The sequence below is a fragment of the Pogoniulus pusillus genome, chromosome 16 (assembly GCF_015220805.1).
Source record: "Pogoniulus pusillus isolate bPogPus1 chromosome 16, bPogPus1.pri, whole genome shotgun sequence".
Taxonomy (NCBI): domain Eukaryota; kingdom Metazoa; phylum Chordata; class Aves; order Piciformes; family Lybiidae; genus Pogoniulus; species Pogoniulus pusillus.
This window is the reverse complement of record NC_087279.1, coordinates 15,919,582-15,945,513: the sequence shown is the minus strand read 5'-3', so window position 1 is coordinate 15,945,513 and position 25,932 is coordinate 15,919,582. Positions and strand designations below refer to the sequence as shown.

General features: G+C 39.2%; 1 protein-coding gene across 3 annotated transcripts; it reads left to right on the top strand.

The window, feature by feature from the left end:
* The first annotated feature begins 2,306 nt into the window (after positions 1-2,306).
* On the top strand, positions 2,307-24,455 carry DENND6A (DENN domain containing 6A). Of its 3 annotated transcripts, XM_064156748.1 has the most exons (20): positions 2,315-2,721; positions 5,680-5,718; positions 5,812-5,854; positions 8,112-8,224; positions 9,510-9,590; positions 9,902-10,007; positions 11,123-11,202; positions 12,681-12,743; positions 13,401-13,456; positions 13,788-13,910; positions 14,083-14,178; positions 16,197-16,291; positions 16,911-16,976; positions 17,068-17,132; positions 17,764-17,853; positions 19,042-19,095; positions 19,709-19,818; positions 20,439-20,541; positions 22,078-22,152; positions 22,612-24,455. In XM_064156748.1, exons 1-20 carry the CDS (start codon positions 2,539-2,541, stop codon positions 22,741-22,743), a joined length of 1,773 nt encoding a protein of 590 aa, XP_064012818.1. In that variant the 5' UTR covers positions 2,315-2,538; the 3' UTR covers positions 22,744-24,455. The 3 variants fall into 3 exon arrangements, with proteins under 3 accessions (XP_064012820.1, XP_064012818.1, XP_064012819.1); XM_064156750.1 differs by lacking the exon at positions 20,439-20,541 and having other exon boundaries at positions 2,307-2,721; positions 22,612-22,701; XM_064156749.1 differs by lacking the exons at positions 5,680-5,718; positions 5,812-5,854 and having other exon boundaries at positions 2,316-2,721; positions 8,132-8,224.
* Positions 24,456-25,932: the final 1,477 nt, after the last annotated feature.

Genomic DNA, 25,932 nt, shown 5'->3' with positions numbered 1-25,932 from the left:
AGTGGTCTGCCCAGTCACTGTTACTGAAGCTGATGGAAATTTGCCAGCCAGGACACAGCACATCTGCTGCTACCTGATATAAAATATCCCACTCAGAGGAGTGGGCTAGAAGGGTAGAGATAGCAGCTGTAGGAGAAAGATAGAGGGTGGGAGAAAGGAAGACAGGCTCAAATGCTGTACTGTTTTGGCTCTTCAGAATCCAGCTATCCCACATAGTTTTGTACTCATTTTTATTCCAGCAACTGCCATCACAGGGAAAACTTCTTTTAGAAGACACTCTCATCTGGACCCTGACAGATATTTGTAGTAACAGACTGCTGACTTTCTGCAAACTAAAACTGAGGTCATAGAGCTTTCTAAGGGCAAATTCCACGCATAGAGCCCTACTGTTTTATGAGACTGCACTGCAATTTGCAGCAAAGCATTCTCAGTTAATAGATTCCCAGCTCTGAAGCCTGTACTTTGCCCTGCACCCATTGGCTTCCTCAAGGGGAAAGCAGTCGATCTCAGTTGTTAGGAACGTCACAATACTTGAAATAAATGAAGAAATAGTTTTATTCTTAAACAACTGACATCCTTTCTAAGACAAGGAAGATAATCACATTTTACCAAACCTTGAATATCTTTGAAGGGTCTAGGTGAAAATCTTCCTAGTGATTGGGAGTATCTCCAGTAGGTGAGAATCCTCTCAGTCATGACTTCTTCAAAATCATGTCTATTCTGTAAGTATTTTCCTGCCAAAAGATTTTCTGTTAAGCATCAAGTGGAATTAAGGGTTATTGTTTAACAAAATAAGGGGAGAGTGTCATCCTTACCAACTACTTGATTCTTTTTATTTTGCATGTGTATATCTATTTTTTTTTTGACTACATAAAACCTTAAAAATAGCAGCAAAAACGAGAAAGGGATGCATGGTAATAATAAAGTTTTGTTCTGCCTGTGATAGTAAGAATGTAAACAAGGAGAAGTATAAAAATATAAATAAGGAAAGGCTTGTAAGAACCCATGAGATTATATCTTTCTTTTTTTAATCGACTGATAAAGGTTTTTGGCCAAGCCTTGTTTCATCTCTTAAATGGAAGCAGCTATGAAATGCCATTGCAGAATCATTGCTCTGAGTTGAATCTGATGAAGCTCAGGTTTAACCATGTCTTACTGTATATAGTAATCATCTACGGAACTTGAGTGTTAACTGTTGGAAATATTTGTGAATCTTACGTGGCCGTAGTTACGTGAAGTAACCACAGACAGCAGGAATCTTCCTGTGCAGCCACTCCCAATGCAGGCTGCAATAACCCCATTTGTATCTTAGTTTGTATCTAGGAACCACTTTGACACTAATGGTTTATGAAGACTAAAGGCTGTTATATCTTAAATTATTGCGGGGATAATTATGTGTATTTTAATTCTGAGCTTCATGTACCGCTTTAGGAAACTGCTATAATGATCAAAGCATGCTTTTAATTTCTGTCAGTCTGTTTTTGATAAACAAATGTTGTTAATGGATGTCAGGAAGCAGTACAGCTAGAGAGTTGTAAATTGTGTATTGAGTGTATGTAGATGTGGTGTCTTGATTTTCGTGTTTGCAACTTCTACTGATAGAACACAGCATGTCATAATTCAGGCAGCTAGCCTGTTTGCTGGTGCTACAGTTGAAGCTGTTTAACCAAAAGTCCGGTGCCAATAACTAAATAGTAAAGGGTTACAGGTCAGGAGCGTGTGATCTTGTTTTGTTTAATAAAGTAGCTGTTTAGCACTGTCAACTCCACAGAATGCTTTCTACTGAAATGTAAATAGGACATGAACTGTGCTAAAAGAGTATGTGAAAGCTCTTGCATTATTAAATAAAGAGTTTCATTTTTGGCTGAGGCACTAAAACGAGCTTTAAGAGTGCTTTCACTTTTATTATTCCCATTTACCGAGCAGTGTAAAGCCTGTGGGATATTTCTGTGTGACTCCTGGAAGATGCTTAGCGTTGCGTAGGACGTGATGCAGACATGCCTATTAAGTGCTTAGCAATAACCTTAGCCCCACTCAGGTGCTGTTCTCTGATGTGCCAAGCAGGAGAAGACGACTACGAATCTTTTCGTATGGTTCGCTGCCTGCAGAAGGTCCCCACACCAGCACCCTGCCGAAGCGCTAGCGACGTGGGTAGCCTCCTCTCCAGGGCAAGGCTGCTCCGTCTCAGTTTTGTCATAGAGCAGCGTGTCCGTGCTCACGGCGAGCTGCAGAACTCGAGCCGTGGCTCCTCGGGAGTTCTGGCCCGGAGCAGGGTCGGCGGCAGGGGGCGGTGTTCTGCGGCTCGACCTGCGCTATGGCCATGGGCCGGGAGGGGGCGCCAGGTCGCTGCTCCCCCCCTCTTGCCCATGGTAATGGTTTGGGCTCCGCGGCGCTGGCCGCCCCTGTCCTCTTGAACTCTCCTGCGTCAGGCGGCTCCGGTCTCCGCGGCAACGAGGGTGCCGGAGGCGGTGCGCCGGGAGTCACGTGACCCCCGCGGCGGCAGGGCCGGGGCCGGCTCGGCGGCGGGCCGGTAGCGCCATGTCGCTGCGGGAGCCAAATCCGGGCGGCGCCGTCGAAGTCGGAGGGGATGCGGCGGTGGCGCTGGCGGAGCTGGATGGTCCGGACCCGTGCTTGTCTCTCTTGCCCTGGGACCGTTTCTCGGCCTGGCTGCACTGCGTGTGTGTGGTGGGCTTTGACTTGGAGCTGGGCCAGGCCGTGGAGGTACGTGAGGCGGCGGGAGCGCGGTGGACGCCCGGCTTCGGCGATGGGCTTGTGGGGAGCAGGCCTTTGTGGCCGGCAGCTCTGCGGCAGGGCCCCGCCGGAATCGGGCACTTCCTCTGGGGCTGGCGTTGCACAGCAGCAGGGGAAGCTCGGCGATGTTGTGAGGGAAATGTGGTTGTGCAAAATCCCAAGGCGCGGCGCGGGGACCAAGCTTCGGCGGAGGGCGGGAGGGAGCGTACGGTGGGAGAGCGGCGACAGCTGTCACCGAGCGTCAGGTGAGTCCAGTAAGCAGCTGTGTTTGTGGTGCTGGCCGCCACGGCCTTGTGCCGCTGGGAGCAGTTTTCATCTCGTGCCAAGATCTGCAGAAAGGACGCTCTAAGCTTGGTTTGCTTGCCTATAGCTGTAATGCCCAGCACATTTCATGTCAGCGACTTTAAAGTATGCTAGCGATGTGAATGCAAATAGTCTTCGTAATGAACGGTTTGCTCCCCATCACAGAGGTATGCAGATAAATTATCTTAAATGTTTGAAGCACTTTCCTTGCACCATTAAATGAATGTCAGGCTGTGACAATGCCTTAGTGGTGCTGCCACAAACCACAGGGGTTTTAACTCCCTCCTGAGCTTTGCCATTTTGTATAGCAGACATCTATGAAATTGCATGTGGAACTGCACGAAGGAGCTGGTTGGGCTGAAAAATAAACTGGGAAGAAAATTTGCCATTTGCATCATTTTTGCTCTATTCACCGTGTCCTTGCAGCAAACACTGTGCAGGAGAAATTGTCTCTTTTCTTTCTTTGTGAGCTGGGATTTTGTTAAAGTAGTCATAAATGTATGCGGACTGGCTTAAAAGTCAGGCTAGCTGTTACAGTATTTCCATACATCATTGATAGGCGTTGTTGGCTGCAAGAGAACTGCAAATAAAAAACCAACATACTGTGCTAATTACTTAGGTTACATTTACTTCATGTTAGAAGGTAAATAAAAAACACACTGTGCTAATTACTTAGGTTACATTTACTTCATGTTAGAAGGTAAATAAAAAAACAACACACTGTGCTAATTACTTAGGTTACATTTACTTCATGTTAGAAGGTAAATAAAAAACCAACATACTGTGCTAATTACTTAGGTTACATTTACTTCATGTTAGAAGGTAAATAAAAAACCAACATACTGTGCTAATTACTTAGGTTACATTTACTTCATGTTAGAAGGTAAATAAAAAAACAACATACTGTGCTAATTACTTAGGTTACATTTACTTCATGTTAGAAGGTAAATAAAAAAACAACACACTGTGCTAATTACTTAAGTTACATTTACTTCATGTTAGAAGGTAAATAAAAAAACAACACACTGTGCTAATTACTTAGGTTACATTTACTTCATGTTAGAAGGTACTGTTAGCAGCAAAGATAAGCATCGCGTTATAATCTCTGACTTAAGCAGATAATGTGCTTGGTGGCTAAGTGGAGAGAGTTAGCCTCTGTCCTGTCTCCAAACAACCCTGTTAACCATCCCTTCCATTGTAGTTGATTTGGCTCACAAAATGAAAGTGAAAATACCTGTGTAACTAAGGCTTGATTTTTTTCACTTAAGTTACTGCAGGAAGAGTAATTAACTTTTAGCTTCAATTTGAATTTTGGGAAGCTACACCCACTAGTGAGGGAAAAGGAGTACGAATTCTAGTCTAGTCTGTACTCAAGTCATCTCCATCATTCAGCTGCTGAACAAGTTGCCTTTGAGTGTGTTCCTTAGCGTTAAGACAGCATAGGAAATGTTCAGAGATTAAAAAAAGCTGATGATAGGTTTACTATAGGCAGTAAGCAGGTATTCCAGTCACATGTCTACTTTTAGCTTTAGTAATAGTATGTTGCATGGCTGGATATCATTAGATGAGAGGCTGAGGGGAAAAAAGTTAATTTGAGAGCTTATGGCCCAGGGACAAGTGACCTGCCAGTGAATATACTTTTTGTTTTTCTATAGAGTAGGTTAGCATTATGCTTTCAGGAGATTTACTTGCTTATGTTCTCTGAAACAAGATTAAATTAGATAACTGTTAATGGTATGATAATACAGGGAGTCCAGACTAAATTAGTGTTCCAGCATTGAACTTTGTTCTTGGTGAAGTTCCCCTCAGTGAACGCCTTAACCTTCTTTGAAACATAACCTTAGAATTCATGATTGATTTATTTTGCGTACTCAGTTCAATAATTTCGAGTAGCTGTCTAGCTGAAATTTAAGTGTCTTGACTTCATCTTCTTTCCTGTATGTTCATGTCTCATTTACTTGCGCAGTTAGTGGTTCTGTACATCCAAGGTACTTTAAGTGATGGTACTTTGGTATCTTACATTGTATTGCATTGTGTTTTTTATTTCTGCATTGTAAAAATACATTAAATTCACTACCTTTTTGTGTGTGTGTGTAAGGCCATAGCATTTTGAGTATGTTCCTGGAGATTTCACAGTTCTCAGCGCTCATTTGGAGCAAATGCTTATCTTCCAAGAGTACTATTAATAGAGAGGGAATTGTGTGATTGAATTTTGATTACTCCTACTGTTGGTTGCAATAAATTTTGGACAAAAACGTGTTGTTGGCTTTCTGTGGGACCATGTACTACATTTTGTATGTACAAGATACATTTTAAAGGGTATAGTCTTGCTCTTCTTTGAGACCTGTTGCACCAAAAATCTGAAGTGTTTTTGGTTTGGTTTTGTTAATGTATCTATATGGTCCTCAGCTGGGATCTAAAATACTTTGGAAAGATGAATGATGAAGTTAGTTTAAAAGCATGTGAAAAATAAAAACTGATTAATGGCTTACCCTTGACAGTAGCCTAAGGCTAAGCAGTATTTGAAGTCTGTATTGTAAAAATAGTGAATAGAAGCTAACTGCTTATATCCAGTGTATTTTCAAATAAAGTTAGTTTATGTTTGTTTTTTTTTATTTCTTGTAGGTAATATATCCTCCACATACAAAACTCACAGATAAAGAGGTAAGTTATGGTTGCTACATAAGTATATGATTTGGATTTAGTTTAGTAATTTCAGGAACTCTAGTGACACTTTTCTTTTTCCCCCCCTTTTAGAAAACAAATATTTGCTATTTGTCTTTTCCAGATTCTAATTCAGGTAAGTGCTTCCTTCACTTTGTGGTTCATCTCTTGTTAGACTGAAGTATGTTTAAAAAGTCGAGAGTATATATTGATGGGGTATTGCAATACACAAAAGTTGCAAATAAGGTTAAATGAAAACTAGTTGTCTGTGTTGCAGTAAGGTCTGTAAGTGAAATATCAGGAGTGTGAATGTAGAAAAGCTTCCAAATGAGACACATGCAGAGGTTTCAGAATATTTTGCAAGTAAAGAACAAACACCTTAATTTCACTTTTTAACAAAATAATGTCAGTGTAGGAAGGAGTGTAGGCACAGAGTTGGAAGCAAATGGAAGAGATGTGGAACTCTTCTCATAAAGGACTAAATGTGTGTTTCCTAAATTCCTAACAGTGAAACTGGCTTTTAAATTCAAAAGCATTTAAGAAGAACAGTTGTGAAGGGAAAACCTAGGCTATCTTGCATCCTCTCTATTTTTATTGTTTCTGTTCCTGTGTGTGGTCCTACTTGCTAAATTCTTTAAGCTTCTGATGTCCTACTGCCAAAGGGAAATTGGAAGCATGTGGCTAATGACCTGGACCACTTGCAAAAAGATCTGGCAGAACTACAGACACTTTCTTTCACATATATTTCTTTACAAAAGTCAAAACCTGTAGCAACAGACTTGTCCCTATGTAGTAACAGACTCCTAACCTGTGCTTTTGGTTGCTGTGCAACATACAAGGAGAGATGTAGACGTGTGTTTTTCATATACGTGTGAACTTTTTCTTATGTGATTTTGCAAAATCTTGGCTAACTTTTCTCCCTTGTCCTAATGTCATCAAAATTAAGATATTTTCTCTGATCGTGATATATTGTAAGAATGAACTTGCTTTAGTTACCTGTTTGAATGTCATGGTTATCCTATCATACAGTACTTTGCTACTTTTGGTTTTTTTCTTGGTATGTTGTGAGTTTCCTGTTGCAACTTCAAGGGGTCTTAAGACTCAGACATGAACGCTTTGAATGTTCTGGTATAATTCCACACTGCCAGCTGCACAGCCATTGACTTCAGCTAAGGGTTTGGGCTCTCTGTGGTTGCTGGAGCAATAGATGTGTGACTGAAAGAGAAGATGATGAAGTGGAGTTTTAAGTCTGGAGAACAGTAATCCAGAAAATGGAGCTTTGCCCACCTGCATAGGCAGCACTGGCCAGTATAAGAAAGGACAGCTGCGAGGAGTCAAGATGTTGTGACTGCATGATTTTTTCCCTTGAGTTCTTTATGGAGAAGCAAGTGACTTTTGACAGTCAGAAATTCACTGCTTAACAGTAGCTGTAAGTTTAACAGTAATTGTCTGTTTATAGTCAGTTTCATGAACATTTACATCTGTTCACATAAGCAGATAGTCTGCTTATCACAGGTTAACAATGCTCAACTGATTATCTTTCAGTTGGTTGTGATCATGTTAACAGTACTGCATTCCATGTTTTTTTACAGGTTTGCTAGAATGAGTACTGTAGCTGCTTGTTGTTCAGATTCTAGCAGTGCCCCTTATCACAGTGCGTTCTGTTCAGCTTACGTAGCTGAACAGCATACATACTTGAATTAAGTTTTCTTTTGAGCTTCATGTCTTTTAACAGTAAACATCAGTAAAGGTGAGAACACAGCTGTGAGAGTACCAGTGATGCAAGACCTGATACTACAGTTCTCATGTTCCACCTGGAGAAAGCTTCTGGCTTATCTGATACAAACTTAGCCCAAATCTGCTAGGGAATATTAGTGAGATGTAGTATTCAGTTTCATTCATTTTTCTGCATTTAGTTCTGTGGCTTTTAAAGATACCAAGTCCTAGGCCTGCACATGGAGCTGTAAGAGTCATCTCTAATAACACTCCCGTTTGACTTATGTACAAGCTGGTGTCAAGAAGAGGCTAAGTGCAGTCATCAACAGAGGAATGATATGTGGTCAATATGATAAGAACTCAACAGGCAGATAAGTAAACTGGGGAAGGACAGTAGGAGCACAGCCATCAGCAGAGCTTCTTTAAGGACCTGACAGCATAACAAACTCATTGTGAGGTACAGTGATGTTTTTCTTGTTGTAGGTAAGATACTTATTGTTGCCAAAGATGCTAAGTTGTTCACTTCAAAAATATAAATGGTCACAGTAGCAGGGCACAATACCAATGCAAGATAAATAAACCACAATTATTATACTTTTGTTGTTGTAAGCAAGTCCTCATGTTAAACAACACTCAGGCTCAGAATACTCTCTTGTTTATCTCTTCCCTTCACTTAGGTTGTCTTGGGGACACACAGTTTTGTTTTAGATTTCGACGATCTCCTGGAAGGAAAGTCTCTTTGTGTTGTTTTCTGGACCAATTGGATAGAGATCTACCAGTTTACTTAAAGGTTTGAAATGGGAAAAAAAATTAAATTCTTCTGGGTAATGTTAATTTATGGACCTTCATGCTTAGTCCTTGAAAAATGACATCTCTCAAATGGTTAGCCTCAAAGACAAAGCTCAGCAAGCTTTTTTTGTATCGTGTCATTGTCAGACAGTGCTGGTGAATGGTGCCGTGGCCAGTCACTAGTGGTGTCCCTCAGGGATCAGTGCTGGGCCTGATCCTGTCCAATATCTTTATTGATTATATGGATGAGTCCAGCAACAGAACGAGGGGACACAGTCTCAAGTTGTGCCAGGGGAGGTATAAGCTGGATGTGAGGAGGAAGTTTTTCACAAAAAGGCTGATTTGCCATTGGAATGGGCTGCCCAGGTTGGTTGTGGAGTCACCATCCCTGGAGGTGTTCAAGAAAGGCCTGGATGAGACACTTGGTACCATGGTCTAGTTGATTGGATAGGTCTGGGTGATAGGTTGGACTGGATGAGCTTGGAGGTCTCTTCCAACTTGGTTGATCCAATGATTCTATCATAATAATTAATAATTAGTTTTGTCAACTTTTCATTGCTATGGATTTTGGACTGCAAGGAGACAAGACTTTTTTTATTGTCTAGAAAGCTGTCTATCATATTGTAAAAAACATTACTTTTTAAAAAACTTGAAGTGCTTTATAACTTAATAAAGTTGAGATATCTCTTTCTGTTTCCACAGTTAGCTAAAAAAGGTGGCCAAAAAGTTGCTCTCAGCATGCCCTCATGGAAAACTGAGGCCGTTAACTATGTTAGTGGGAGTCTGAGTCTCAGACTCAATTTAGATCTGTATATGTGACAAACACTTGAAGTCCTGTTTGTAGGAAAGACAAAGCTGATGTTTTGTCTCTGAAATATGAGACCATGCTTCCTTAATATTCCAGGAATCTTTTAGAAAATGAATAGATTGAAAGATTAGTTTTTATCTTTTCAAGTCAGACCTTTAAGGTTTTTTTGACTGTTCATATCTTTGTAATACTACTTGGCAAAGTTAGGAGTGTTGATTTATTTCTCAGGAAGTTACTTCTATTTTTGCTTTCATGGTGTGTCAGGAAAGCACAGCTGTTTCCACAAACTGATGTTTTCTCCTTGGAGTATTTATTAAAAAAACAAAACAAACAAACCAAAACAATAACCAGAGTCATCTTTCTAGTTTATTCTATTTACTAACTTTGGAGCTTGCAGGGAAATAAGCTTTTAAAATGTGCATTGATTGCTGAAGGACAGTATGAGGTGTTGTACTGACTTCTTTCCTTTCTTTTGCAGAAAGATCCAGCATATTACTATGGTTATGTGTATTTCAGACAGGTTCGGGACAAATCATTGAAGAGAGGCTATTTTCAGAAGGTAATTTAAATTCTTTTAGCAAAACACTAAGAGATAAATTAATTGCTTTTCAGTGACCTTAGAAAAGCAGGAAGAATATCTTGCTCTCTTAAAAATACTGCACTGTTTTTTGTGTATGCTTAAAAATCAAAAAGTTAGGGACTTTTGGGAATTGTTTGTTTGCAGTTGCCATAATCACATCTGTGGTTGACTTGCATATGTGAGGAAAACCACAGTTGATGTTCTCTGCAGATGACCAGTAGAACTGCAACAGAACTGAGGAAAAAAGTTACCATTAAGTTACGTATTTGTTTTCTTACTCTTTATTCCAGTCATTGGTCCTCATCAGCAAGCTACCTTATGTCCATCTCTTCCACACTATGCTCAAGCAAATAGCACCAGAATACTTTGAGAAAAGCGAAGCTTTCCTGGAAGCAGGTAGTGGTACTGTTATGTTGTTCTGGAAGAACTTGTGTAGTATCATGTACTTCTTTTAAAGAAATAACGGCACAGTCACATTCTAGCTTGTGTGTCTGTCTCCTTGCAGGGTTGAAAGTTCAGCCTGCTGGTTTGATTCCTGTGTCATTGAACAGAGCTAACATAATTTTGGATTCCCCCGTGGGAGACTTGATGCTCTCCTCTGAAAAACATATCAGGTTTTGTTGGATGTTTCAGGACCAGTTGTTCAGCACTAGTAACTGGTGGCCATCCTTAGTTCACACTCTTCACAGATTTGGTCATTTTGGGGCATTCTGACAAGTTTGCTTAAATATCCTCAAAAGGGAATATTTTTTTTTTCCCACAGGGGAAAAAGCAAAAGATCAGGACTGATAACAGGTGCCTTGGCTTTACTGTAGAGGTGTGAGCCAAAGAGGTCCAATAAGAAAGAGATTTCCTCTTTGCCTAGAGGTGCTGGGTACTGAGTCTGGCCTATACAACACTTGTGTCTTTGTGCTTTCACTGAGCAGCAGTTTGTGGAACTCATTCTTGATGAAGGAATTGTGGTTTTTAGTCACTTCACAGTTAAGCAGAGTTTTTTGACTGGTGGTGTTGTGAACAAAATAAGCTCTGCAGAAAAGACTAGAATTATTTATCATCATATTTTTTTATAACAGAATGCTGAGAAACTTTCTCGCCAAGCTACAAAGCTCTCTGTTCCCTTCACGATTTGTTTCTGTTTTACAGCAGCTATTGTACATAAATGTATGTGGTCTTTTCAGAGCTTCTTCATATCTGTTCTCATGGTTTCTTATGTAACATTTCATAAACTCAATTTGAGTCTAGTTACTACCAAAAAATGGAGGACAAGGAAACTGATTTCTTGAAATGAAAACCTATATGGTTTTAATGAAATCATACATTAAGAATGTCAAAAAGGCTGTAAAACTTCTTTCAAGTTTAGAGTAATTAAGAGGTGAGTAGAACTTCTGCAAGCTTTTGGCACTGATTTAAAATTGCAGTGTGCACAAAGGTGACTACAATATCTTGGGTTAAAGCATATGTAAACTAGTTAAACTAGTTATAAATTATACTACTTTTTTTTTCCTTCTAAGTTTGTAGTGATGTTGATCGTTGGCCACCACCAGTTCCAGGGAAAATACTGCACTTGCCTATCATGGGCATTATAATTAAGGTAAATTCTCCTGTGCTTATTTTACTCTAAGGGTGTGTTCCCCTCCATTGACTGTGTAAATGCTCACTGTATCCTGCCTTGTTTTCAGTGTCTCATACTTCAGAACAGGAATAGATACATAAAACACTCGGAATGAGGGTCTGGGAGATCTTGATTAGGCTTTTTCATTTGAGGGGAGGAGGCAAGCATCTTTTATGGTGCATAGGTTAACACATAATAAGCAATGTTTAATACAGTTATTAATTGCAGTGTCTGTATTATCCTTCTGGAGAATGCATTCTATGAGACTGTAATGCTAATTATTTTTGTTAAGTGACACATTAAGTAAAAATACTGAGAATTTATTTCCAGTCAAGCAGATTAAATATATTGATGAAAATAATTCTTATTCCTGAAGTTTGACTGTTTTGGCCTGCACACCAGAAATTTATTTCTGTTGATATTTTTTAATGAAAGTGAAATACTTGAGTAAAGCTATTAAAGAATTTGTAGCTAGTGGGGTGGGGGAACTGTATGTGTGCACATAGATGCATGGAGATTATTTGATGACTGAGAAGTGGGCCTCAGAGTCATAGCATCTTCATATGATGCACTTAAATGGACTTGATAGATCCAGAGGTGCATTCTTAGCAGATACTCTCAAGTTTATGACTGGATACATGTATTTCACCAGAGAGGAAGGAGAAGTGTCTGAAGCTGCTCTAAAAACAAAAATTTAATAAAGCAGTGTTCTGTATTCTGGGTAATAATGATGAAAGCTGAATATGTCATTTTGGGGTATTGCCCACACTTATCAGTAATGCTTACCTGTGAGTGTTGGAATGGGTTTACTCAGTGTAGGAATGCAGTAGGTACTGTCCTCTGTGATACTGTCACTGTTTAGTTGTGGGGTGGTTTTCCCACTGCATGAGTAGTCAGCTTTAATTTCTGCATATAAATTACATGCATTTGTGCTCACAAGCTTCAAGTATGATTAAATTTGTAGTACTCAAAACAGAGATAAAAACTCTGAGGCCAGAAAAGTAGAATTATGTTGTTCAGTCTGTTTGGTTTCTGCCTTATACCCACCAGGATGTCTCATGTTTTAGGAGAAGATATTTTCTCAAATTACTTTCTAACACCTTAAAACCCTGTAACTTCTTCTGATTGTTCTGTCCGACACTTAAACATATTTTTACTGAAGTTAGTGTAACACTTATAAGTAATGTTATTAACAATGATTTTTTAACTGAGGTATTATTTGGATCTTCCATTATTCAGTTTGCAATGCAGTGTGACACAGTATTGTATATTGACTCCCTGTAGCAATCATCTGTAGTCTTCAGATATGTGTTCATTGATATTGGATGTAATTTCTATAGAGTAAGTTAAGCATCATGCTGTAGTACAACTTCTTTGAATATTATATCTGGTCTGTAAGTTGGCATTTTAACTTTCTGCTGAATTTGATACAAAGGAAAAATCTTTTTCTTTCACAGCTGCAGATTCCAACATATCGTGACAAGCCTGGAACAGCACCAGTAGTACAGGATGTGCATCAGGTAGAAATCAGAGAGTTCTACTGAATATCCCCAAGAAAAAGCTAAATGCCTGCTTTCATTCTTTTACTTAAAACTTGTTCCTAGAAGATTGGTAGCAAATCCTTGATATACTTTGATAATAATGAAATCTACAACCTTTGGAACTTTGAGTGGAAGTGTCTGGAGTTGGATTCTTCATAGAAAAGGTATTCTAACCCAGTTACACCTGATTCAGAAAGTCCAGCTCCTGGACGAGGATAGTTGGCTGACAAAATTACTGAATTTGAACCTTCATTTACTCAGTGAAACTATATTAAACTAGTTTTTTTGATGGATTAAAACCAAATTAAAAATCTTGAACTATTGAAGACAGATATACATATCTGTGCTTTGATGTGCTGCATGACTATTTAAAACAGCTTCAGTATTTTATATCTGTTCTGAACTGAAAGTCTCATGGCTATAAGTGGTGCGTGTGTTGGGTTGGGGAAATCTTGCCTTGAATACAGGAAGGGAACTTCCCTCTTCAAGATGATGTAGTGCATACTGCAGTAGCACAGTAGTGGTAAAAAGATAGGGTTTATACTATTTACCATCTGTAAGCATTTAAGGGAAACTATTTCATTTAATACCTAGGTGTTCTGATGACTAAAAAACAAGCATTGCGATGTCTTTTAGGCAGATGCTCAGATCTCCATGCCTCTACCGACTGTTCATGAAGTAAATCTTTTCAGGTAGGAGTTTAGACTCATATATTCCTAGTTGTGAATTCCCACAAGTCAAAGATTTGTGACAGTTCCATAAGATATCTCATAGCTTGTGTGCTAACATTTGTCAGTATTGGTTTTAATATTCTTTTTCTGTAAAGATGGCTAAAGAACAATTTTGGCAACATGTGAGCTCAAAGTGCAATAAATAAGTTCATTGAATGTTCCATTTACAAAAGTATTTTATATTTGTAACTGAGTATTAAATGCTACTGCAGACTTTTTTTTATCCAGTTCTTAAATATATATTTCCTCTGGTTATGTTAAGTGTAATTCAAGTGCCTTAATCTGGTTTTAGGTGCTTCTGTCCAGTCTTCTTTCATGTCCAGATGCTTTGGGAACTGGTACTCCTAGGAGAACCACTTGTCGTGATGGCACCATCACCATCAGAGTCTTCAGAAACTGTGTTGGCACTTGTTAGGTAAGTGTAGTGGACATTCCTAACTAATAACTGAGTTGTTGTAGATTGTAGTTATGCACAATGTAATTTCACTGGAATCTGTCAAAGCATGACAAATTTTACATTTGCTTGTGTCTGTCATGGCATTTGCACTGCATATAGGCAGTGAGTTTACCCTCTTTTTGCCTTGCAGTTGCATTTCACCACTGAAGTACTGCAGTGATTTCAGGCCGTACTTCACCATACATGACAGTGAGTTCAAAGAATATACAACTCGCACACAAGCACCGTGAGTAAATCAAACTTTGTTGTGAAGATGTTGCTCAAAGCCATTCCTAACCATAAATTTGTTATAGTATATGCCTTAACTAGCCTTAATTCCTGTTATTAGAGAATTACCTTTAGAGTACTTGTAAGATTTATCTTAGAGTGCTATACTTAGCTGGTTTAAGTTTTCATTTCCATTAGATACGATAAAAGCTATGAATCCGTGTTGTAAATAAAACTATGTTTGAGCTTTATAGCATACTTGTGTATGAAGTAAATAGAACTGCAACTATAAAAGCAAGAAAAACTCTGCTTTTCCATAAGATCTTGCCTGTGCATCTTGGGAAATTGTTACACAACTGTTTCATTTTTAAGCAATTACTGAACACAGTGACCTGTATGAATGTTGAATTCATACAGCTGTTTTATATAGTTTATCCAGTTGATGTCTTAGTTGAGACAGGAATTTAAATATCTCTTCACTAAATTTCTTAGAAAAAATGTTGTAAATAATTAATAAACTAAGGTTCTTTTTTGTGTGTCAGTTTACAAAACCAGATTTGTTTCAAAATGCTCTAAGAATTATTTCCCCCTTTTTCTTTTCTTTCTTTTAAATCCTATGCCTATTGTGCAAGCAAACACCTCCAGTATTTCCTATTACAAGTTACTTAAGTGCAGCTTGTTCTGTGAGTGGAGAGCATGTGTTAGGTTCACTGGTCTTTTATTAATATGTTTTTCTGGTATCTGAACAGACAGTGGTTGTTGTGTTGGGATTTTTTTTGTTCTGTTTTGCTGTCTTTTTTTTTTCTCTGAATGGAAGTATTGCCAGAGATACAGCAGTGGAAAAACATACAAACATAGGCACTGCATTTTGGATTGTATTCCATGGGAATGGTTGTGCAGTATGTAATTTAGCGTCTAAAAATAATTTGAGGAAGAATTTGGTTAAACTTGAGTAGTCCCTGTTTAAAAACTGCTTCTGCTCCTCTGTAGCAAACTGGAAGGTTTGTTCAGTACATACACTGGTATTTGAAACAGAGCTGTAAGTGCTCCAGCTTCCTTACAGAAAACCAGAAAAGAAAAACAAAATAGGGTTTTAGAGCAGTGGCTCAAGGAAGAATGCAGATAATGCATTCTATGTATTTCATTAACTTCAGCAAATGAGGGTAGCAAGGCAGTGGTTTTCATCTTGATGTTTTGGTTTATTATGCCTTCTCTGAAATTATTTCAGTATTTTTTTAAATCAGTATTGGTTCTGGTCAATATGATGGATTAAGGCTACTGAAAGTGACCAAGTATCTTACCAAGCCCTGCTATTATACCACCAGTAAAAAGTGAGCTATAATTTCATTATATTAGTGCTACAAATCCAAATTCTGCAGACCTATACCACAGCAGCAGTCCCTCTCACAGCCTCTTGTTCTCTGGGTGTGTCCCTGTGCATCGTTAAAGTCAGATTCAAAGCACAGAGAAGACAGGAACGTCTGACAGGCTGTGAGCTTAGGCACGACGCTATTAAGGTGTATGTACTTCATCAGTTGTTAACTGATTATAACCATGAACAGTAAAGTTTTGTAAAGTAAGTAGGCTAAGTGTCTCTTTATTAATCATGTCATCTAAGCTGTAGCTCTACTGAGAGGTCAGATATAAATAGCAGTCACATTGAAAGGAAAACATTCAAGTACCAACAGCTTGTTATAATCAAACCTTGAAAAGCAGCAAAGTTGGATTCTTGCTTATTAAAAATAAAAGATAATTGAAAATCAGATGATAACTTATTCTCATCATTGTAAATGGGCAGAATTCAGTCCAGAGTTTAAGCAGATGGTGTCACTTAAATTCCAAACAGCAGTGCAGAATAAAAGATACATCTGTCCTGATACTTTTTAAGACTTAAAAACATTTAAAAACATACAAGGTGCTTATGTACAATTTAAAATGCAACTCTTAAATACAATGGGGAATAATTTCAAGCTGAGTTGAAGTTTTTTGTATTAATCTGTTACTATTGTATTTTAAACATTATTGCTATTTTTCTAGACCATCTGTCATTCTAGGAGTGACAAATCCTTTTTTTGCTAAAACACTTCAGCATTGGCCTCACATTATCCGAATCGGAGATATTAAACTTCCAGGTAATGTACAAATATGTTCTACAGTCATGCACAGCAAGTCTGACCTTATGCTTATTTATTTACAAACATATGTGATTTAGTTAAACTACTTCAGTTCAATACTTATCAAATCCTTACGGATATAAATCCATCAAGGGCCTTCTGATGGGAGAAGGATATACTTGAAAAACAGAACAAAAAACTTCATTCAGCCTATGAAAAAGGAGGCTTGGATTGATTTTCTTACTCCATGGCTGTTGTTTTAATTCCTTTTGTACAGATTTTCTTTTGGTCAAAGTTCTAAACATTTGTTCTGAAAGTGTTTACCCTAAGAGGAACAACGAAAGATGGCTGCTTTGATTCAGAGAATCGTCATTCTGACTTGATTGTTTGTTTGTTTGTTTTCAACAAAGAACCCATATATAAAGTGAAACGCCTGTGTGTTGTTATTCATATGTTAACTGGGTGTTTTTTGATAGATACTTGGATGATTGTCAGTGTCTCTAATGCTGCTTTAAAATATTAAGTAGTCTTAATAAGAATACCCATTTCTTAAAATGAGAGTAATTATAGCACATCAACTGCAGCATCTAGTAAGAGTTGAAGATTGCAAGGAAGCTGGCTTTAAATGTTTTCACAGGTGAAGTTCCAAAGCAGGTGAAAGTGAAAAAACTGAAGAACCTAAAAACTTTGGACTCCAAACCAGGTAATGCATTGCTTCAAAGTGAAATTATCAGTATTCTAATTTTTAAACTAATTTTTTTCCTTTGGCTTATATGCTGGGTTTTTTTCTCTAGGTGTTTATACCTCTTACAAGCCATACTTGAACAAGGATGAAGAAATTGTTAAACAGTTACAAAAGGTAATACTGCAAGTCTCTTCCTTCTGGTAACTGTTTTGTGTACAGCCATATCATGCTTTTAGTTAAGGCTAAGCTTTGCGTAACTGAAAACTGGATTCCAATTCCTTTATGATTCAGTTCATAACTGACTAGAATGTATCCTTCTTGTAGAATAAGGACTGCAGCCTTGTTAGAAGTTTCTTTATGCTAACTTCTTGAGTTGTGCCATTTGTGTTGTTAATCATTTAGAGAATAGCAGTGATTGATGAGTTCATCTGCTTTGGGTTTTCCACCCTCTACCGTTCCCCTATGGCCTCTTTGATCTGGAAATCTCATGCAGGAGGTGTGTAAGAATCAGACCTTCCAAACTTTAACTGATTTGCACAAATTTTTTAACAGATTTTTATCTCTTTTAAATTCTTGACATGGGAATTAAAAATCAGCATTTGAAGGGATGAGTATCTGTGCAAAGGGACTGAATGCTATTGCTTTTGTTTCATGGTTCAGGCTAGGACATGCAATGTGTAAGCTTATGGCAAATGAATGAATGCAGAATAAATGGTATAAATACTCCTTTAAAAAACCCACCACAACTACTTACCTGTTTTGGGGTAACAGACTTACTGTTGTATTTAACTTCTTTTTTTTCAAGGGCATCCAAAAGAAGCGTCCTATGGAAGCGCAGAGCGTGATCCTGCGGCGGTACTTCTTGGAATTGACAGAAAGTTTCATTATTCCATTAGTGAGTACTTAGACTAACAAAATTTTCACACATGTCATACAAAGAAGGATTTTTTTGGTCCTAGCCGAAGTCCAGTAACTATCCAGTACCTAGCAGTGTAACACTGGCTTCAGGTACTGTTCAACATCTTGATTAGTGATCTGGATAAAAGGGCAGTGTGTAGCCTCAGCAAATTTGGAGGAAACCTCTAAGCTCATCCAGTCCAACCCTTAACCCAGCACTGAAATGTCAATGTTAAACCATGTCCCTAAGCACCAGGTCCACAGGCTGCTGAAACACCTCCATGAATGGCCTTGGACAGACCATTCCAATATTTGAGAGCCCTCTCTGTGAAGAAATATTTCCTAATATCCAGCCTAGACCTCCCTTGGTGCAGCTCAAGACCATTTCCTCTAGTCCTATTGCTTGGCACCAAGGAGAAGAGGCTGCGTCCGTGTTGCTGCAACGTTCCCTTCAGGCTGGTGTAGAGAACAATTAGGTATCCCCTCAGCCTTCTTCAGAGTGAACAACCCCATCCTAGGCTTAGAGACATCAGGTAGTACAGTCATTTGTGTACAAACACTTAGAAAATGTTTATAGCAACTTCTGTTTATGTGTACATGTGTGATCTGGAAAGGCAGAGCCACTTCCTGGTGTCAGACTTGGAGCTTTAGCAGTGGCCTTGCTGAGAAATGTTCCCATTACTCATCCATTAGCCCCCTGAGACTCTAACCATGCCTTTGCCAAGCATTGCTACTGCAGAGGTGCCCACAGCTGACAGAGGATTTTGTAACTGTATTTCACTTTTGTATGAGAGACTGAAAATCACTTCTTAGTACTTGACACAGACTGGGATTGCGGGTTTGGAATCACCCATGAGGTGAAGGTACCTGTAAACTGCCACCAGAGAAAAGGGAGGTTATTTACTAGTGTCTGGAGTTCAGAATATATACATTCCATGTATATGGTTGCTTCTTGGCCTCCTTCCCCTGAACGTTCTTGAATCTTGTTGACATAAAATTCCATAGCTGGGAAATACAAATGGTGTTAGATACGTTCCTTATGCTCTCATGTGGTAAATATGTATGACCTCACCCTGTATCAATACAGGAGAAAATGCTGCGGTCACAAGTGATAAGTAAACATAGACGTGGACTGTGTATCTTTAGTACTACCTACGCAAACAACCTTTCTTTCTCCTTGCCCTAGGAGCGTTATGTGGCAAGCCTGATGCCTCTGCAAAAATGCATATCACCATGGAAGGTAAGGAAATAAAATCCAGATGAGTTGGAAATTGGTATTAAGTAGTTACGTGAGCAAATGGCCAGCAGGGGAAGGAAAGTGATTCTGCCCCTCTACCACCCACAGCACTGTGTCCTGCTCTGGAGACCTCAGCAGAAGAGACAAATGGACCTGTTTGAGTGGGTCCAGAGGAGCCACAAAAATTACCTGAAACACTTGTGCTGTGAGGCCAGGCTGGGACAATTGGGGTTGCAGCCTGGAAAAGAGAAGGGAGACGTTTATTGTGGCCTTTCAATATTTAAAGGGGGCCTATAAGAAAGATAGGTACAGTTTTTGTAGCATGGCCTGTTGTGACAGAACAAAGTGTGATGGTTTTAAACTAGAAAAGGGGAGATTTAGACTCGAAAAGAAGATTTCTTTTTTGCTATAAGGGTGGTAAAACCCTGACACAGGTTTCCCCAAGAGATGATAGGTGTCCCATCCCTGGAAGCACTCAAGGTCAGGTTGGACAGGGCACTGAGTAATCCAGTGTAGTTAAAGATGTCTGTGCTTATTGCAGGTGTTTTGGTCTAGATGAAATTTACTGTCTAGCCCAAAGCATTCTGTGATTCTAATTGTTTTTTTCTTGCCTTAGAGCCCACCACAACTGAGGCAGTTTAGCCAAGATGACTTCATGAAGACATTGGAAAAAGCAGGGCCACAGCTCACATCAGGTTTAAAAGGAGACTGGATAGGACTTTACAGGTCATTTCTTTCATCAGGATAATAAATATATATAAATGATGACAGATTAATAATATTGAGCACTCTTCTCTTGAATAAAGTTATTATCATTATTGATTTGGATTAGATGTACTTTTAGAATATATCCTTAAACAGGAATCGGTAGTGCTTAGTACTCTTGCTTAAGTCTGTACACTGTAACCTCATAATAGTTTCTGTAAGATACTACTAACCCTACAGGACTCTCTATACCAGTAATGTTTATGATTTTATTTCTCCTTCTAACTTGATTCCTCCTTTCCATCAAACACAAAGATAAAAGTAAGGATATTTCAAATTAAGCCTTGGAATGTTTTTCCTCACAAAATTCCTAACCCTCTCTGGCTTTCAGACACCTTTTATTGGCTTCATTTCCTCAATCCTTGTCTTGGTGAATAGAAGCACCTGTTACAGTCCACTTCAAAATATTACAGTCTTTTGAAAGTAGAGAAAGGGTCCTAATGTCTCCATCAATCTCAACCATGTTGAACTGGATGATCTTGGAGGTCTCTTCCAACCTGGTTGATTCTGTGATTCTAAGACAGCGTTACCACAATTTCTGGTTAAAATGTAAGGTGTGTTTTGCTTTGGTGTTTTACCAGGCATTTTTTGAAATCACCAAACTTTGATGGTTGGTTTAGAAGCCGTCAGAAAGAAATGACACAGAAGTTGGAGGCCCTTCATTTAGAAGCACTCTGTAATGAGGTTAGAAAAATGTGTGCTTATATTTTTCATCCTGTAATTAAAAAAACCCCTCTTTCTCAAGTCTGTTCTGCTTCTGCTGTTTTCGTTGGTTGAATGTAAAAATGTTGATGATTTTGTCATGTCTAGTAAAACATCATTTTGCCACTTAGTTCTGCAAGTTATAACTAACATGGCAGAAGAGAACAACGTGAAATACCCTTCACTTTTTAATAATAACTGTCATTATTTTAAAATGTATGTTCAGTGCTTTTTCAGTTTATTGTGTATTTTGAAACTGGTTCTACCTCTTCCCTGTTTCCCTTACTTGATTATGTTCTTTTGTACAGCTTTCCTGCTTGGCATTTCATTTGGCAAGATGTTTTCAGTTGTGATATAGTTTATAGCTTTGAAGGTATAAATTCAGTGAGTACTATAGAAAATGGACAACTAATTAGATACAGACAGTAAATAAGCCTACAAGTGGTCCACAGTAATTTGAAGCTAAGATGTGAAGTCTGTTTATTGATATATAACAAAATGCCACATCTTAATGTTGTAAGATCCATTATTTACTTAAGATGTCAAAGTAGGTATCAGTATAATTTGAGGCATAACAACTGCTAAAGAAAGGTGTCACAGCAGGAGAAGAAATTGTACAACTAATGAGGGAATAGAAAGAAAGAAAGAGAAGTCAACACCATAGCTTTGAAACAAGCAATAATTGTGCTGGTTATTTTTAGAAAGCTATTGATTTTTATCCCCTGCGTTATCAATCCCCAAACAGCGTATTGTGGCAAGCCAAACAGATTGTTCAAATAGAGCAGCCCAAATAATTTCCAGGGCAATAGCTATGTTGTTTCTACCACCTAGAATCTATCCAAATAGATAGATTACTGCAAATAAAAGAAAATGTGTGACAACTTTATTTTTTATTCTGCTTTTTCTTTCAATCCAGGTGTTAACATCTTTCTATACATCAGCAAATGTCTTTAGCAGGTGAATAAAGGGATAGAGGAACAGAAGTTCTGTAAGAATTTCCCTGCTTACTACAGAGGGGGTTGGACTAGATGACCTTCAGAGGTCCCTTCCAACCCAGAACACTCTTAAGAAAATTCACTTAATGAGTATATTAGTTACCCTCTATGATAGAATCACAGAATGGACCAGATTGGAAGAGACCTCTAAGATCATCCAGTCCAACCTATCACCCAGCCCTATCCAATTGACTAGATGAATGCCCTAGAAGCCGCCTGGCACTATTCTAATACTTCATTGTGCTGGCAGATCTGATTTGGTAAACCTTCACTGACATTTTGCATTGTACATGCCCTTTTCGATACTAAGCCTGTGTAGCATGATTTTATTTTGTTTTAAATTTGCTTGTATTGCATTTGTGTGATAGTAGCCTGTTAGGCTATGTCTTGGGCAAACCAATTAAAGCAGATTTTGAAGTTCACAGCAGAGACAGTGCATAGGTAAAATGAGTTCAGTAAATGCCAGAAGGAGAAGGCCCATTCAGAAACAGTAATCAGTATTTCAATGCTTTTATTCCTTCAGAACTTGGTTTTCTGGAGTCAGAAGCATACTGAGGTGGAAACGGTGGATCTCATCTTAAAGTTAAAGAATAAACTGGTAAGTAAATTAATTGAACATGGCTCGAATTTGCATGTCTTACCTAGATAACCCTTATATCTAGTTGTGTTGATGGGTACTTAAAATACTGCTCAAGATCTAGGTAGCTCAAGAAATCAGTTGCTTAGGATTTTAAAACAAAAATGGCTCATTTCAGCCATGACTGAAAAGTTAGCTTCTCAGCATGGTGCAACTGTTTTGGAAGCATTGATCTTGGATGTTTTTAAAACTCCTTGGAAATTTGTGACTGATCTGAATGGGAGCAGGGCTCAGTGGTTTGAGAAGAAAGAAAACTGTCTAAGCTCATGCTGTTGCGTGGTTGCTGAAAAAACCTGCTGTCATGCAAATTCCTACTCGGCACATGAGAAATCGGTTTTCCAGATTTGCTCATATTTCACTTTATGTCATAACTTAAACTTTCAGTTTTAGTAGAAATTGTATTTTATTGTTTCTGTACAGTTGCAGGCTGACAGAGAACATCTTCCTGTAAAAACTGACACGCTGAAAAAGCTGGAGATGCACATCAGTGATATTATACAAGCACTTCCAGATGACTTGCAGGACATCTTGCTCAAAACAGGCACAACATGATTTCTACTGGGCTTTTTGCACAGAAAACAAAAGGCAAGAACAGTTTCACGGAAGACAATGACTTGAGTTCCGAACACAGCTGTAAATATTATTTTAACAACACTACAAATGGACTGTACTAATTGTATAGCCACTATAGCATTTTCACTGTTTTTTTTCACTTAAATACCAATGCAACTAAAGGAGTTCCTATATCTAATAACGTCTGAAATAAGTGCTCTTAAAGAAAATTCTGTGGGTGTGTGAAAGTATACCACAGTATTGGACCACGGTGCAGTGCTGGCATTGCAGAATGTTTTCCGATTGGTGCTGCTATACCCAATCCTGTTAACTCAGGGGTAAGCAATACTCATCTCATACTGTTCTGTTGATGTACACAGTTGCTTTTCCTTCCTTCTAGTTCTCAACTAGTGGTTAAGTCCAAGTAGGATATTCTGTGACTTGGTCAAAATATATTATAGTTGAGGCATTTTACTAGTAAACCTTAGTTTTCAAAGCTGTTTCAGGGATAGCTGGAACAGTCAGATCCATTCTTTACTTTGTTCCTTTCTCCTTCTTGCCATCTTTCCAAAACGTATTCATTTAGCATCTTTCAAAACAAGAAGGCAGCTGACAAACATTTCCTGAAGGGAAGTCTCTTTCATACCATGTCAGTTAATTAGGGTGCTCTTATTCGCATGCCTTAAATTATAAAATAATTGTATAAGAACTGTTGGTTTTAATTGATGACATGCAGGATTTAAAGTGGATCTCTAGCATAAATGTAAGCATGCAATATCCATCACGGAAAATAAACACAGTTGCATTCTAAGAAGGTTTTCAAAACAGTGATTTCAGCAGGGTTAGCTGACATACAGTCTGTTTCAGTTGGTGATCATAGCAGTCACCTTCTGTTATAATTTCTTCTCTAACTTTTAAAGATCATACTCATAGGATGTTGAAGGAGGTAGTGGGCTAGAGGCAGAAACTCTTGACTGCAGCTGAAAAAAGCCTATGGAAGGGTCAAACTGGGGCAAGAAAGGATTGTAGCATGAAATTATCCTCACTATATGCATATAGCAGACATGCATAAGGAGTAATTTTCTCTCGCATATTAAGCAATGCGAATGTGATATTAGTATCAGTTGTATTTAAGAACTCAGCTGCTCTATGTGCAGTGACATACCTTGACCAGTTCATATAGAATAAACTATGGCATACACATTTATATGATGAGAGGATCACAGTTTCAGAAAAAAAATTTGCTGTGCTTGGATAGAGTTTGCAAGAACTTAACAACATAATCCTGCTATAAGAATATGCTTTTGTATGATAAATATTTCATACCATCTTTCTAAGAGTGTCTTATTTAGATATCAAGTGTCACGGGGTATTTTTTATGAAAATAATGTATTTTAATACCGTTATGGTTTGTATACAGCTGCTCATGACCAAAAGCTTAATGTATACTTTATTACTGAAACTACACCACTTCAGCATTAATGTCTAACTTGCAAATTTATTTCTTACTTTGCACACCCTGATGAATAGCATTTCTAATAAAAAAATTACTCAGTGGCCATTCTTGTACCAAATTATCTTACATGATTAACCTGGAGCACTGTGTAGTTTCTTGGAATCATGTAAACTGGTAACAACTCTGGTAACTATCACATGACTGCAAATGTGTATTTTTTTAAAAGAAAATAAAGGGAATGTTTTGTTTTTTTTTTTCATTCTGGAAGTTATTGTGACTTAGATTGGTGGGATTTGTTTGTTTTTCCTATCTACTGTGTAAGCAGAGGTGTTCAGCACCTTGTAGCTGCTTAGTCTGACTTGGTGAAGCTGTACCCCGTGGGTACTTTGATCATGATGTTTTGTGGTTGTAATAGAACTGCAGGACCCTCAGGAAAGCAACATTTAATCTGATGTTTAGTCTCTTCTGTATACCTCTGAGAGGCTCTCGAGAAACATGATAGTGGGAAGAACGCTGCAACCAGAGCTCCATTAGCTTTTCTTCAGTGGCTCTGATACAGTTGTGTTCAAGAAAAAAGCTCTAGGCGAGTGCAGAAACCTCCTTATTTTAGTAACTTTGCCTCACTCACTGCTCATTCTACTTTCAGAAAAATAAACACATATTGGATGGCAAAAGTCTCTAAGTGCAGGAAGAAATAGCTGAGAGGTGAGAAAGGATCCCAGAAAAAAGGTTAACAGCTGTTAAGTAAAGCAATGCTAAAGATCCTGGACTGTGTGATCAGGAAAAGTTAAGACTGTCTCTATTACTGCTAACAAGAGAGCAGACTGAACGTGCCTAAGCATTGGGATTCTCAAATGTCTTTTAAGCAACCTCAACCTAAGGCTAAGAACAGAAAAATGAGTTCAAGTGCGCTTGAATACGATAAAGGTGCAGCTCGTCTTTCAACATCCGTGGTTTGAAGGGAGGAGAATGAATTGGAAGTGTGCAGTAATAGTTTTGTATGGCTATGCAGAGCAACTATTGATCTTAACGTTCGTCAGCAGCACTGATCTTGCACCAATCTGGATTACTGTGATGGAGGGTTTTGGTTTCATTTCTATGTAGCTGACTCGGTGGATACTGAAGTGTAGCTGGGGGCTTCGTTCCACCCTGAAACCCCTACTTCTCTGTTGCTGTGTGCTGTCGTTAAGCAGGAAAGCCTGTCGGCTGTCAGGCTTTATCCTAAGCACAGCGAGAGCATAGGCTACACTGGGGTGAGGAGGTGAGGCCTCAGCGCGCCTGCCCCGGGGAGAGGTTCCTTGGCCCCGCCGGGCGGTTCTAGGATCCGGCTCTGCGTCTGCGCCTCGGCCCGAGGACTTGCCCGCAGCGTGGACTGCATTTCCCGGCCTGGCGCGCCGGGGGCGGTGGAAGCTGCGGTGGGACTCCATCCTCCGTCGTGCACCGGCAGCAGCCGTTGGGGCTAGTGAGGCGCGGGGCGGGCGCAGCGCTCGCTGGGAGCAGTAGTCCCGTCCGCCGTTGGGTGCCCGGGCCGCGGGGCGGAGGGCGGTTCCGTGGCCGGGGGGATGTGGCGAGAGTGACGCGATTTTGTCCGCGTTGGAGCCGGCGGCCGTGGCGAGCGTGACGTGGCAGAGAAGGAGCGAGCTGGGCGCTCCGGTACAGAGTTGCCGCTGCCGCCCGCACCTGTATAAGTCGGTGCGGCGGGGCGCGGGCCGCACTCGGCAGCCAGGCGCCTG

What these genes read in the sequence shown, in the direction of transcription:
- DENND6A (XM_064156748.1), top strand. Translation starts at nt 2,539, where the DNA reads ATGTCGCTGCGGGAGCCAAATCCGGGCGGCGCCGTCGAAGTCGGAGGG. An exon ending in ACTGTGTTGGCACTTGTTAG is followed by an intron (nt 13,911 to 14,082) that starts GTAAGTGTAGTG and finishes TTTGCCTTGCAG; the next exon opens with TTGCATTTCACCACTGAAGT. An exon ending in TAGAAGCACTCTGTAATGAG is followed by an intron (nt 20,542 to 22,077) that starts GTTAGAAAAATG and finishes TTATTCCTTCAG; the next exon opens with AACTTGGTTTTCTGGAGTCA.